This window comes from Phyllobates terribilis, unplaced genomic scaffold, assembly GCF_046119375.1.
Source record: "Phyllobates terribilis strain yellow unplaced genomic scaffold, ASM4611937v1 Scaffold_5__5_contigs__length_657084704, whole genome shotgun sequence".
NCBI lineage: Eukaryota > Metazoa > Chordata > Amphibia > Anura > Dendrobatidae > Phyllobates > Phyllobates terribilis.
The window spans coordinates 635210688-635226876 of record NW_027362765.1 but is presented as its reverse complement, the minus strand read 5'-3'; the positions used below and the strand labels follow the sequence as shown (position 1 = coordinate 635226876).

Here is a 16189-nt window from a genome sequence, read left to right as displayed (position 1 = left end):
TTCCTGATGTCTCGAAGGATTGTCTGCAAATGTTGTCCAATTTTGTAAATGCATTTTTAGCTTTGGAAAATATTCCAGCTGCCCACTTTCAAGGTCTTTTTCAAAAACCTGCAGTTTTCTCTCAAAAGTTTTGGTATCACAAAAGAGCCTTACGGCTGTTTTCCCTAAACCTTGCAGTTGTTTGTTGAGTACATTGAAGTGTACAGTAAAATCTGTAAAAAACATGATCTGGCTTAACAACCTCATATCAGTGAGCTGTGGATATTCCTGCCCTTTTTTCGTTCATAAACGGCCTGATTTCATCCAAGCAGGCTACAAATCTCTCCAGGACCCGTCCTCTACTCAGCCACCGGAAATTATAGTTCACCAGTAAACAATTATACTGCGCCGGAACCTCCTCAAGAAGTGTTCGAAACTGTCGAAATTTCAAAGCATGAGCCATAATGTAATTCACGATTTTTGTGACATCTCTGAGGACATTGTCAATTTTTTTGCTGCTTTCCTGGTGTATGATACAACAGAACTGAATAACTTGATGTTTTGGTTCTTTAACAAACAGCTGTATGAAACCAGATGCTGCTCCCACCATAGAAGGGGTCCCATTACCAGTAATTGAAACTACTTTTTCTGGTCTTAAGTCTTGTGACAAAAAAGCTTCCATCACAATAAATTTGTCTCTTGTGTTCTTTCAGGCAAAGACACTAGCTTCACCAGCTCTTCTCTGATGATATCACCAACAGCATAACGCACAATGACTGCTAGCATCCAAGCACATGGAGTAACAGGCCGCCTTTTGTAAGTCGGGGGTGAGCTGCTGACTAACGTCACTCGCTGAACTCGATCTTTAACAATATTTCTGCTAAGTGGCGTCTCAGAGATGCGCTGAATAATTTTACCCTTGCTTGGGAAATCATAAAAAAAGGAATTACTCCCAGACAACATGGCCGTTTTGATAATATCCCCATCAGAGAAGGGCTTACCATGTTTTGCTATGCACAATGAAATTTGAAAACTGGCAGCTGTCAGATGATTTATTCTAGAAAGATAGTTGCAAAAACTATTATACTGGGAATGAGATTTTCTCAATTTTCCTTCAAGAAACTCTTTTCTTTCCGTTTCACCGAGTGTGGCAACAGTTTTGTGGTTGGAGTCTGAGTGCCGTCTGACACTTGATGTGCGACACAACACTTTCATTACACAGAGTACATAACGCTTTTCCATTGCGTTCAATTACTCCAAATGACTCTGTCCAGGCCTCTTGGAATGACCTTCCACTATCAGTTGCTTTTTTTGCTGTACTCATTTTTGGGTGTTAAATACTTGGGAGTCTACAAAAACACAATTTGTTTAAAAAAAATGAAGCACCAAATACAAATCTATAACTATATAAAAAATAGCTGACACTATTAATTAATACTAAAGAAATGGATATTCCCTGAATCAACAGTCTAGTGCAGTGATCCTCAGCTGGGATTCATTTTGAATTTGCTAACCACCACAGCAATGGGACAATATTCCACTGACCACCAGCTTTATGACTACTCTAAAAAGGCATCCGAGTGCACTTCACCTCTGCTGTAAATGCGTTGGACCTACTTCCTGGGGAACTTGCATTAAAGGGAATCAGTCAGCAGGGTTTTGCCATGTAATCTGAGGACAGCAGTTAAAACACAAATATGAGTGATGTGTCACTTATCATGCTGTGTGCTTTTGTTTACTTATAATGAAAGTTTTATCACTAGGACATTATCATTGCTTTGACTAGTTTGTGCGCTGCCACTGGTCAGACTCTGCCCCCTCTTGTTATAAGCAGCACACAGTCAATAGACAATTAAGAGCTCGTCGATACCCCAAATGTAGTCAAAAAGTTCTGTTTAGATAAATGGCAGGGCTCGGAGTGGAAGGAGCAATATTTGAACTTTGGACACAAATTTGGCGGGCACGATGTTGCATTTGCAGGGCCCCTAAGGTGCCTAAACAACAGAAAATGCCACAACTGACCATTTTGGAAACTACACCCCTCAAGGATTTTATATTTAGGATTTAGAACCCAAAAGAACTACACAACTGATAACATTAGGTCATCATATTGAATACGTCGTCATTCGTATTGAGCACAAATGCTCGCTGCTCCTGTTTGCATCAGGTGCTCAGGTATGCACCAAGTATCGCGGGTGCTCAAGTGAGGGCAGGGGTGCTAATCGCTAATTTAGTGATGGCTTTTTGGGAATTTGAGTGTCTTTATTCTTTGTCCAATCCATTGCTATAGCAGATACATCAATTATCTCCTATTTATTTGGGGAGCGATGTGTCTGCCATAGCACTCTTTGTTCAACATACATCAATGGAAATGATCATGGTTTGAATTTCACTTTTTCTTCACATTCGATTGTAATTTCCTTTTTGGATATCACTTTATCAGGTAGTCCAGGGCATATTATTTCTACTGTTACGTATATTAAACCTATAACGGGGAATACTATTTTACATGCCCACAGCAGCCACCCCAGCCACACTATAAGGTCCACCCCTGTCGGAGAATTTAACAGAATTAAAAGCAACTGCAGTAATGCTGATAATTTGGAACAGGAAATTGTGAGATCCAAACTCTGACTTTCTAGAAGAGGATATGCACCCCGTCTATTGGATAGGACAGAAGGAATTGTACAAAATAAAAATAGATCAGAATTGATCAAACGAAGGGAACCTTTTGTTTCCAGGAATTCCACACCAGTACTTTCAGTGTCCTATAGTCCGTAATTTAATTCTATAAAGGAGTATTATTCATCAATTTATTCCAGTTTTATATGAGGACCCGATATTGGCTTCCATTTTGGAATCAGGATGTGCGGTGGTAGCTAAAAAAGCTGCCAATATTGGCAATGTAATTTCTCCTAATTTTTTCAGGTAAAAAAAAACGCAAAGACACATGGTTATCATGTAAAGGTTTCTTTAGGTGTGGGGGAAAGAATTGTCGTACTGGCAAACTTGCATTATCCGCTAATAATTTTTTCAACCATGCTAAATCTACTGTTTTTATATCAAGCAGTTTATAAATTGTAACACAAAATGTGTTGTATGCTATTGTTTGCACTGCGTGTAATAAAATGTACATAGGGTCGACAGCAAGGAAGCTTAAAGTTCGTATTTCAGAACACATCACTAATATTATTAGCTCCAATTCAGACAGCCGTAACATTTCACATGCATCCAGGCATTTCATTTCATCACAAGCAGACTTCTCATTCTCAGGTTTCTGGTTAGGAAGCCTCTAAGAGGAGGAGATCATGTCACAAGGTTACGTTCAAGGAAAGCATTTTGGATTTTTAATTTGGGGACTTGTGCTTCAAATGGATTAAGCATTAGAAAATAAATCATGTATCCCTATAATTGACTAGGTTTTTCTTGTTATGTTTTTAGGATATTTGTGCTAGTTTCAGTGTTCACACTTAGCTTTTATCTGTTTTCATGTTGGTATTATTTTCTGTATGTGATTTAACATGCTGGTATTCACTTGTTGGGTCATTGAAGGTAATGATCTCACCTGTTTGTTTTTTTGTCAGCATGTTATTTAAATGGTGTGTTAGCATTTGTCTAGCAGCTTTGAATAAGATCACCTCTGAGCGATCGAAACGCGTTGCTGAAAATGTCCTAGTAAAAGCTATTCAATTGCACCTGTACCTCAGTTTTATTCATTCCTTCATTTTTGGATGGAGTAATTTTTATGATTTTTTTCTAATAAAGTTTCTATTTTAAAATGTTCCTGTTTCCTTGGATCCGGGAGCTGGATACCTTCTTTTTACCCTAGGGTGTGGCCTCGGGCATGAATAGCTGGCCTTTTGAATCATTAAGTGTTCGATGGGGCTGGAGAGAGGAACTCCAGTGCTGTGTGTCTTGACAAGGAAAAGCTAAACTGTTTGTTTGCTAAACCCCGAGCGGGCAGATTCCCACTACCACAAGGACTGTGTGCTACCATGCTACCACACTTTGGTTTTGGGTTTTTTTTTTCTTCATAGTTTTACATTCTCTAAAACACTATTACCAGAGAACAAAATCTCAAAAGCGTTAAAAATATAGAGGTTTACTTGACATGGAATGACCCTATCAAGGCATAGCATAAAGAATCACAAGCCAAAAGTATATATTAATATACCACAGAAGTAGAATTACCTAAACTGGAATGTGGTGTCGGGAACCCTTACGCGCGTTTTGCCGCTCAAGCCTTCTTTCAGGGGGTCATGCTATGCTATGCCTTTCATTGCTGAATAGGATACTGATTGTACAGGTTACTATATACTATATAAAATATTTTGCGTATACCAATATGGTCTAATAGACTAAGTAGCCACTCTTTTTGGATTTCTTTGGATCAATTGATACCAAGTGTATTGTAAAAAATATTTTTAATTCTTTCTTTACTAGCATGTGATGCCACTGTTTAGTTAACTTTGTATATATTTTTTTTTAAAGGTCTTAAGACATTTTATTCTATCTTAAAAAGATTTTTCTTTACCTTTATGTGGTTATTATACACCCTTTTTTCTCTATATGATTGATGTTATCGTGGTGTAAAACAATTAATTATGGTCCTTGATATTGAATATTATTCAGTTAATTATCCACAGAGAATTTTATATAATATTTTGATATACATGCAAGTTGCTAAATTATAGTCTAATCAATGTGTAGATGGCAGTGACTGTTGTAGCCCCCTGCACCTCCTTGAAGAATGGAAGGGAGTTGTTAAAGGGAGAATATATAACTTCACTTTCTCCATGAAGATGCTGTTTCAGCTACATAACCAAACATTATGAGCATGCTATTTACTGGCAAATTACCAATATATCTTCAGATAAATAGGGCTTTTCTATAGGATTCCCCTTAAAGAAGGCTGGAAACAAAGGGTGGTTATTAATGGAACACACTCAGACTGGGTCTCAGTTAATAGTGGGGTAAAACAGGGGTCAGTATTGGGCCCCCTTCTTTTTAACATATTGATTAATGACCTTGTAGGGGGCATACAGAGTAATATTTCAATATTTGCAGATGACACTAAACTCTGCAGGGTAATCAATACAGAGGAGGACAATTTTATATTACAGGAGGATCTATGTAAACTAGAAGCTTGGGCTGATAAATGGCAAATGAGCTTTAATGGGGATAAATGTAAGGTAATGCACTTGGGCAGAGGAAATAAAATGCATAATTATATGCTTAATTGTAAAACACTGGGCAAAACTGTCACTGAAAAAGACCTGGGTTTATTAGTGGACGACAAGCTCACGTTTAGTGGCCAGTGTCAGGCAGCTGCTGCAAAGGCAAATAAAATAATGGGATGCATTAAAAGAGGCATAGATGCTCATGAGGAGAACATAATTTTACCTCTATACAAGTCATTAGTGCGACCTCACTTAGAATACTGTGTACAGTTCTGGTCTCCGATGTATAAGAAAGACATAGCTGAACTAGAGCGGGTGCAGAGAAGAGCGACCAAGGTTATTAGAGGACTGGGGGGTCTGCAATACCAAGACAGGTTATTATACTTGGGGTTATTTACTGTGGAAAAACAAAGGCTTAGGGGTGATCTTATTACTATGTACAAGTATATGAGGGGACAGTACAAAGATCTTTCTACTGATCTTTTTACTCTGAGGCCAGAGACGGGGACAAGGGGGCATCTTCTACGTCTGGAGGAAAGAAGGTTTAATCACAATCACAGACGCGGATTCTTTACTGTAAGAGCAGTGAGACTTTTGAACTCTCCGCCGCATGATGTTGTAATGAGTGATTCACTACTAACATTTAAGAAGGGCCTGGATGCCTTTCTTGAAAAGTATAATATTTCAGGTTATATATACTAGATTCCTTGATAGGGCGTTGATCCAGGGAACTAATCTGATTGCCGTATGGAGTCAGGAAGGAATTTTTTCCCCCAATGTGGAGCTTAGTGTTTGCCACATGGTTTTTCTTTTTGCTTTTCTCTGGATCAACAAGTTAGGTTATGGGTTGAACTAGATGGACTTAGTTTTTAAGGTTGATGGAAGACTATCTTACTATGTTATGTTAAAGAGGCTTTCTGCTACAATTATATTAATGACCTATCCTCAGAAAAGGACATCGATATCAGCGATCAAATGAATAGGTGCTGATCAGCGGCCACTAAATGTGAGAAAGCTGTGATATTCCACTCTGTACAATGCTTACATTTAGGAAATACTGGAGAGCACAACAAATGATCAGTTGGGATTGGATACTGGACTTCCACCAAACGGATAAAGATGACAATTGAATTCATGAAATGTTCAGTTCCGATATGCATACTTTATGTTCTTTTAGGTTACCTAGGCATATTTTGCACATAACTGTACCTGCTTCTTTAGCTTCTTGGGCATTGATGCGATCTCCAGTAAGGATCATTTCCATAGCCAAGGATTTGCCAAGAGCTCTTGTGAGCCTCTGCGTACCTCCAGCCCCTGGGAGAGACATGTAGGAAAGGAATTGCATATTTAGAAAATAGATCAAAGAATGAATTGCAGGTATGGAATATTATGGGTCATCTTTGTTAACCAGTTTTTGTTTTTTTAAGAGAGCTTACCCCATCACCCTCAGCCTATTTTCACCTTCCTGAGGTAATAATTCTGGAACACTTCAACATATCCCAGTGGTTCAAAGATTTTTATAGTAAAATGTTGTACTTCATATTGGTGGTAAATTTAGGTTGATATTGCGTTTATTTATGAAAATATTAATAAAATAAAATAAAATTTTGCAATTTCCAAGCTTTTAATTTTAATGCCCTTAAGCCAGATATTTATTATCTTTTGTGTGTGGTAAAGCTAACATTTACCACATGTCTACTTTACATCAGTATAATTTTTGAAACATTTTTTTTTTTTTTTGGGTAGGAAATTACAAGGGTTAACACTTTCAGCAATTTCTCATTTTTCCAACAAAATTAATAAAACCAATTTTGTAATTGAGAGCCCTATGTGACAGGAAATACCCAAAAGTGACACCATTTTAAAAACGACACCCCTCAAAGTGCTCAAAACCACATTCAAGAACTTTATTAACCCTGTAGGGGCTTCACAAGAATTAAAGCAATGTGCAAGGAAAAATTAAAATGTTACTTTTTCCCAACAAGATATTGATTTAGCACCACATTTTGTATTTTCACGATGGTAACAGATGAAAATGGACCATACAATTTGTTGTGCAGTTCATCCTGAGTACGCAGAGCCCCTATATGTGCCCATACGTGGTGGAAAACGACTGTTTGGGTACACAGCAGGGCTTGTAAGGGAAGGAGTACCATTCAACTTTTGGTGCGCAAAATTGTCTGGAATAGATTGTGGACGCCATGTAGCATTTGCTGAGCCTCTGATGTGCCTAAGCAGTGGAAACCCCCATAAGGGACCCTATTTTGGAAACTACATGCCTCAAGAACTTCTCTACATGTGTGGTGAGAACTTTGAACCCACAGGTGCTTCACAGAGTTTTATAATGTTGAGCAGTGAAAATGATATTTCCCACAAAAATGTTGCTTTAACTCCAGATTTTTCCTTGTAACAAAGGTAAAATGAGAAAATAGACCACAAAATATTGTGTGTGATTTCTCCTGAGTACACGGATACACTATAAGTGGTGGAAAACTAGTGTTTGGGCATGCAGCAGGGCTCGGAAGGGAAGGAGAAACAATTGAATTCTGGAGAGCAATTTTGACTGGAATAAACTGCGGATGTTATGTCATATTTGAAAAACTCCTGGCATGCCATAATAGCAGAAGCCCCCAAAAGTGACCCCATTTTGGAAACTAAACCTCTTGAGGAATTCATATAGGTGTGTAGTGAGTATTTTTTACCATCAGGAGATTCACAGAATTGTATAACATTGGGCTGAGTAAATGAAAAATTTAATTTTCTACCACTAAAATGTTGCTTTAGGCTATGTGCCCACGATGCAGAAATACTCAGGATTTTTCCTTAGCGTTCCGGCATCTCCCTGGCAGAAAAAACACATGCGGATTGTACATGTGGATTTTACATGCGTTTTAATGCCAGGGACAAGCGGATGTGAAGCGTTCTTCACATGCATTTCCGCATGAGGGTTGTCAAGCGCTTTCCAAGCGATTTTAGCATCACTTGGAAAGTGCTCGTCAACTTGGTCACACTATATAAATCCATGCAAACGGCATGGATTTATATAGTGTGACCCCAAAGAATGGTAAAAAATAAATATATACTTACCTTCCGATGGCCCCCGCAGTCTTCCTTCGCTCCGTTCTGGCTGCCGTCAGATCGCGGTACACTGAAGGACCTGCCGTCACATGACTATGACGTCAGCGCAGGTCCTTCAGTCCATAGCGAGCTGCCGGCATGGGAGCACGAGCGCAGCGGGGGCCGTCAGAAGGTAAATATAACATTTATTTTATTCTTTTTTTCACAGGTTCTATGGTACCCGGGTCCAGAGAAGAGTCTCCATCCGCACATTGGAACGCATGGATTCCACATCTACAGATGCAGTGATGCGGAATCCATGTGTTCCAATGCAAGTCAATGGCGGTGAAAACACAGCGCTTCTGCAAAATAATTGGTAATGCTGCGGTTTTTTCGGCAATGATAATCCGCAGGGAAATTTCTGCAGCATGTGCACAGCACATGCAGATTATCATTGGGGACCATGGCAGGCCTTCTACCATGCGTTTTTTAAGCGTTTCGGCAGCGTTTTTGCCGCTGCGGAAATGCTTAAAAAACGCATCGTGGGCACACAGCCTTATACCCAAGTTTTTAATTCTCAAAAGGGATAATAAGAGAAAATGAACCGTATAATATATTACACAATTTCTCCTGAGTACGATAATAACCCATATGTGGTTGAAAACTACTGTTGAGACACAATGGAAAGCTCAGAAGGGAAGGAGTGCAGATTTGGCTGTTAAGGACCCACTAGAAGAGTTGCCAGAATAGCAAAAAAAAACATAAATGACCCAATTTTACAAACTACACCTCTCAATGTATTCATCTAAGGGTGCAGCGATTGTATTGACACCACAGGTGTGTCACAGAATTTCATACCAGTTGGCAGTGAAGAAAAAATTATCACATTTTTTAGAATAAAAACTTAGTTTTGGCCCCAGATTTTACATTTTTCCATGAGGAAATTAGTAAAACTGGAACTAAAATTTGTCACACAATTTCAGCTGAACGTGGCAATACCCCATATGTGGCTATGCAGTATCGTTTGGCCACACGATGAGACTCGGGAGGGAAGGAGCGCTATTTGACTCTTAAGAGAACAAATTATTGTAGAATAGATTGCGGACTCCATACACAGAGTCTCCAAGTGCCAGAAGAGCAGAATCTCCCCTCAAGTGACCCCATATTGGAAATTACACTTCAATGAGAATTTATCTACTGGTGCAGTGACACTTGACTCCATGTGTGTTTTCAAGAAACAAGCAGAAGTGGATGTTGCGGAGTGAAAATTGCAAATCTGCCATTGTAGTGTCAGTAAATTGCAGTGCCCTGTATATTGTAGTGACCGTATATTATGCCCAACTTCTGGAGAGATTGACCATGTAAATTAGGTGGGCTCTCATCGCTACAGAAATGCCAAACGTGGATGCCAAATGTGGCTTAGCCACACTGTAGTGCTCAGGGCTCAGGAGCAAGAGTGGCATTTGGATTTAGGAGTGCAGAATTCGCTGGATTTCTTTTGGGGGCCGAGGAGCCATTGGCCTTTCCAGAGCCTTTGTGCTACTAGTAACGTGAAAGACCCCTATATTTCTATTGACAGATGACGGACCTAGGTGGGGACTTGTTTTTTTTGTGGATTGAGTTGAAGCTTTTGTTGGGAACATTTTACATAACATTTTGGATCACGTTTATTCTATGCTCTATGCCTAGCACTTACATTGGGGTTTCTTTCCAAATCTCTGAATGACGTGATTTAGATGAAACGCCTGTGGGATTCACTCACTATAATGAGGCAGCAGACTCAGTCTTGCCTCTTTTCAAAAGGTGCACAAAACTGTGGCTGCCGCACTTAAAAAGAAGGACACCGCCGAATCATAGGACAGACTGCGTCCACAGTGTCTCCATCTGCCTCATTATAGGGAATCTTCTGCTGGAGGTTCAGTCTAAATCACATATTTCAGAAATTTACAAGGAAACTCCGTTGTAAGTGCTCAGCGCAGAGCGCAGGATAAATGCACCGAAAGGCGATCTCTGGGAGGCATAATAAACAAAACAGCAGCAGTTCAAGAATTGGTTTTATTGATTTTTATGCCATTCCTCATGCAGTATAAGGGATTAGACGACTATTCTTTGGGTCGGTGCAACTACGGCGATACCAGATTTATATAAATTTTCTCTGTTTGGCTACTATCACTCACGCCGCTTTTTTTTTTTGCAAAAACTGCATTGTCATATTTTGAAAACTATAATCATTTTTCTACATATCTACAGACAGTCATGTGAGGGCTTGTTTTATGCGGGACGAGTTGACGTCTTTATTGGTACTATTTTCGGCACAACATTTTTTTTCCCCATCTCTTTCTATTCCGACAAGGCAACTGTTATGTGGATTCATAACTGGCTTAGTGATCGGACTCAAAGAGTGGTCGTAAATGGCTTCACATCCAGTTGGATGAATGTCTGAAGTGGGGTACCACAGGGCTCTGTCCTGGGACCTGTATTGTTCAACATCTTTATCACTATTTAGATGAAGGAATTGAGGGTAAACTGATTAAATTTGCTGATGACACAAAGCTAGGAGGGATAGCTAATACTAGAGAAGAGAGAGAGAGGCTTCAAAAAGACCTAAATAAACTGGAGCACTGGGCAGCAACTAACAGAATGGTTTATAACAGGGAAAAATGCAAAGTACTACATCTGGGCAATAAAAATGAAAAAAGCATATACTAAATGGGAGGAATAGAGCTAAGCAACAGTACATGTGAAAAAGACTTAGGTATACTAATAGATCATAGACTGAACATGAGTCAACAGTGTGATGCAGCAGCAAAAAAGGCAAATACAATTCTGGGAAGTATTAACAGAAGCATACAGTCTAGATCACGTGAAGTCATTATCGCACTTTACTCCTCTTTGGTCAGACCTCATCTGGAATACTGTGTCCAGTTTTGGGCACCACATTTGAAAAAAAAAGACATTGACAAACTGGAGCAAGTTCAGAGAAGAGCGACCAGAATGGTGACCGCTCTGCAAACCATGTCCTATGAGGAATGGTTACAGGATTTGGGAATGTTTAGCTTGCAAAAAAGAAGACAGAGGAGACTTAATAGCGATCTACAAATATCTCAAGGGCTGTCACATTGTAGAAGGATTATCTTTATGCTCATTTGCACAAGGAAAGACTAGAAGCAATGGGATGAAACTGAATGGGAGGAGAGACAGATTAGATATTAGAAAAAACTTTTTGACAGTGAGGTGATCAATGAGTGGAACAGGCTGCCACGAGAGGTGGAGAGTTCTCCTTCAATGGACATCTTCAAACAGAGGCTGGACAGACATCTGTCTGAGATGATTTAGTGAATCCTGCTTTGAGCAGGGGGTTGGACCAGATGACCCAGGAGGTCCCTTCCAACTCTACCATTCTATGATTCTATGATTTTTGTCAGAATAAACAAAATCCAGCAACTGAGATTTTTTTTTAATGCTTTTCATTTTATGGTAAATGTGATAAGACAGCTGTATTTTTTGGGTCAGTACGATTACAGCGATACTACATTTATATCTCTATGTTTTGCCGCTTTTGCATCACTATTTTCTGAGCTACAACTTTTTTTTTTTTCTTTTTTTTTTCGAATGGAGCTCTATGGCGGCTTGTTTTTTGCGGGACAAGATGATGTATTCAGCGTTACCATTTTTATTTCCATTTTACTTTTTGATTGCGTTTTATTCCACTTTTTGTTCGGCGGTATGATGAAAGAGTACGTTTTTTGCCACATTTTTTATTTATTTTTTTTTATGGCGTTTACTGAAGGGATTAACTAGTGACAGTTTTATATGTCAGGTCGTTACGAACATGGCAATAGCAAATATGTGTACTTTTTTTGTACAAAGTGTATTTATTGGTATAATCTTTTTTTCATTCTTTTGTTCTTCATTTTGTGATTTTTTCCAATTTTTTTTTTTTTTTTTTTTTTTTACTTAATCCCTCTTTGGGACTTTTTTTTTTACTCTGATCACTGGTATAATGCATTGCAATGCACCAGCACTGCACTGACAGAAGCCTCTTAAACCATGCTGCAGCCCGTGTAGAGAACACGCTAACTTTGAATATATGCTTCCACAATGGCCTATCAAATCCAACAAGCAATGGTCACCTTGGAGGCAGTCAGGCCTCTTTGCGGGCCTTCTGGAATAACAAAGAAGGAATCTGAATGTTTGAATAGAGCGGTGACCGACAAGTAGCGCCATATGATGCTTTCGTCGTTCAGCTTCTTCTAAGCTCGCTCAGTAGGATGAGAGGGTGAAGGGCAGAAGGAAGGTAAGAAAATGTCCTCATTAAGATGGAAAGCAGCAATAACCATAGGAAGTAAAGACCGCACCAGTAGCAACACCACCTTGTCCATGTGCAGGATGAGGTAAGAAGTGCAACATGAGAGGGTAGCCAGCTCCGAAAACAGACTGATGGAGGCAACTGCTACAAGAAAAAACACCTTACAAGAGAGACAGAATGGCAAGATTCCTCTAAATGGCTCAAAAGGTCAAGGACTGTAGCGCTTCCAATACAAGATTGAGATCCCAAAGATCAGGAGGGGGGTCCGGTATGGTGGTCTCCACTCGGTAGAGAAAATTTTTTACTTGTGTCTTAGAAGCCAGATCTTTCTGAAATAAAATAGCCAAAGCGGAAACCTGACCCTTGAGGAAGCTATGCGCCAGTCTCAACTCTAGATCTGACTGCAAAAAGAAGAGAAGCACTGGTATGGAGAAGGACATCAGGACAAGATTTCTGGTTTCACACCAACAAAAGTAGGCTTTCCAAATGTGATGGTAGATATGCAACAAGAAGGGATTTTGAGCCTTAATATTCTGGAAAACTGGATCAAAAAGGTCTGATGGCCAAAGGGCTTCAACAGCCATGTCATTAAATTGAACGACCTTCTTTCTTCCATCAGAACTCATGAGCTGGCCAAGAGGTTGACCACATCTGCATACAAAGATCTTTGAAGCCAGTCCACTGTGATATCTGGATGCCATTAGATCGATATCTTAAGTGCCTCACTGAATTGTTGTGACATCTGCCATGGCTGATCGACTTCAAGTGACGTTCGAATGGTTGATATATGCCAGTGTAGTGGCAGTTTCAGACTGAATCTGGTAAACCTGAAAGCAGCTCCTGCCAGTTAAGTAGTGACAGGTGGATGGCCCTGTGCTGCAGTATGTTGATTGGGAGAAACCTCTCCCATCTTTTCCATGAGCCCTGAACAGAGAAATGACTGAAGACAGCTTCCCATCTGAGAACACTGCCGTTCATCGTCAGAATCTGCCACTGGATAGGACAGAAGAACCAACCCTGATATAACAGGGACGACATTTACCAGCATCCCAGAAACTGCTGGGTGTGGAATTGGAGACGAACAGGTTCATCCAGGTGTCGAACCGACCCTTGCAAATACAGAAGGGCTTTTTGCAAGGGTCTGAAATGAAACTGCGCAAAAGTAACTGCCTCTAAAGCCAGAGACATATTACCTAGGGTGCTCATGTAGAAATGGAGGGAGCTTTTTACCACTTGCCTTAAGGCCTGAATGCTGGAGATGATCTCTTGTAATCTGGGGGAAAGACTCTCGACTGTACTGTATCAAATAACATCCCCAGAAAATGAAATCGCTGCGCTGGGACCAAAAAGAACGTTGCCCTGTTGAGAATTCATCCGAAGTGAGACAGAGTCATCAAGACGATATGTACGCTCTCCAAGTTCTCAAGAGTAAGAGGGAGCTTTAATTGATCGCCTCTGCGATCGACCGCGCTGGTGCATAGTAGCTAGTGGCTATGACTCACTCTGGGCAGCAGTCAGAGCTCTAGGGACGGTAGAGATATTAGGCAATAGTTACAAAATGAACCAGGGTCTGGCACACCTTACTTAACTCTGCTATTGAATGTGGTAAATCCAGGGGCAACCCTCCTCACAAGCCAAGGGTGTCCCAAGACTGCATCACCAGAGGAGTGAGGGTACTAGCCGATCAATATGTTATTGCTTGGACCAAGGGAAACTTACAGAATATGCAAGCATCAGGTAACCAAAGCAGGCTGGGACAGAGCGTATGCAGTCTTCTCCCAGCTCTGACATTATGAGAGACAGAAAAGGCAAAAGGATGAGAAAAAAAGAGACTAATTCCAGGAGCGAGGGAAAGCCACTGGGACATTGATAGTATATGTCCCCCTTGTCGCTAACAGCCTACCCGGTCAAAGTATACACTGAAGTTTGAGAATGAGGTGAGGCCCTGAAGAATCACGTCTATGGGGGTCTAGGTTGTGACCATGGCCAGTGCTGTTGTGCAGGGTAGGCAGATGGCACAAATGGAACGAGGAGCAGAAAATTGACTGGCCGGAATAAACCAGACTGGATAAATGCATTGGAAAATTGGCACTGCCCAGGCTGCAGGAAGTAGAGTTTGCGGCAGGCAAGAGCTTAATCTGATTGGTCAGAGGGTGGGCACATATCAGCTCCGTCGATTAACCGGTGAGTTGGGCCCATTGGCCACAATGATTGGCTGGGGGCGTGTGCACACCAGCCATGGTGACCAATCTGATTGGTCGGGGTGCATGAGAATGCTGGCCAAGTTGATTGACCAGTGGGGCAGCGCCTGCCAGTCAACGCCGACAGAGATGATAGGCGGGGAAGATTAAAAGAACAAATATGAAAAAACACATTGACAAGGACTGGCACCTGAAAGTGACAGACACAAACCCACCACACAAGACCTTTTTCTCCCCTTACACAGACACATGCCATGAATGGCAGGAACCCAGGCGCACTCTCACCCACCCCAAAATCACCCCCAACCCAGGGGCTGACGCCCTGAAGAGTGGGAGGGGAGTAGAGGAAGTGGCATTAGAAATATCCCAGGTGGCGTGAGAAACTAGTGACAGGGGATACAAATACTTGGCCAGGACTCCGCTACCAAGACACAGCAAAAAAAAACTCAATGTGAAAAACAACCACGAGTAATCCAGAGCAGTGCACAGCTGTAGTAAAGGGCATACTTAACTGTCCTGAAAAAATTGATCCTGTGACTTGGCGCTGGAAAGCACTGACTCAATCTTCCTTCTCCATGCAAAAGCGCCATGCTATGGTGGACCAGCAGGAATCAAAGGCAAAAGGACCGCCCCAGCTACCTAACTGTAGACTGCATCAAGTTACAAGTATATTACCTACAAACACGCTTGAGCAATGCACTCGATACATTTTTTTTCTCACTTTATTCAGAATTACAATACAATTTCAAAAATCACATAGAATAATTAAATACAGTGGGGGGGGGGATCAAGAATAGATCAAAATGCAGTCCCTTGGGTTATGCAGCACTGATACATAACAGTACAATATATATATTATATAATATATACAGTACAGACCAAAAGTTTGGACACATCTTCTCATTTAAAGATTTTTCTGTATTTTCAGGACTATGAAAATTCTACATTCACACTGAAGGCACCAAAACTATGAATTAACACATGTGGAATTATATACTTAACAAAAAAAGTGTGAAACAACTGAAAATATGTCTTATATTCTAGGTTCTTCACAGTAGCCGCCTTTTGCTTTGATGACTGCTTTGCACACTCTTGGCATTCTCTTGATGAGCTTCAAGAGGTAGTCACCGGAAATGGTTTTCACTTCACAGGTGTGCCCTGTCAGGTTTAATAAGTGGGATTTCTTGCCTTATAAATGGGGTTGGGACCATCAGTTGTGTTGTGCAGAAGTCTGGTGGACACACAGCTGATAGTCCTACTGAATAGACTGTTAGAATTTGTATTATGGCAAAAAAAAAGCAGCTAAGTAAAGAAAAACGAGTGGCCATCATTACTTTAAGAAATGAAGGTCAGTCAGTCAGAAAAATTGGGCAAACTTTGAAAGTGTCCCCAAGTGCAGTTGCAAAAACCATTAAGCGCTACAAAGAAACTGGCTCACATGAGGACCGCCCCAGGAAAGGAAG

The 16189-nt window shown here is 40.6% G+C and overlaps 1 protein-coding gene across 1 annotated transcript in view; it reads right to left on the bottom strand.

Moving 5' to 3' along the window:
- Positions 1-16189, bottom strand: part of ECHS1 (enoyl-CoA hydratase, short chain 1) — a 73352-nt gene that overhangs the window by 11562 nt on the left and 45601 nt on the right. Inside the window, exon 5 of the mRNA XM_073681473.1 lies at positions 6369-6473. Within this exon, the coding sequence (XP_073537574.1) occupies positions 6369-6473 (105 nt within the window). The remainder of the gene's footprint in view (positions 1-6368; positions 6474-16189) is intronic.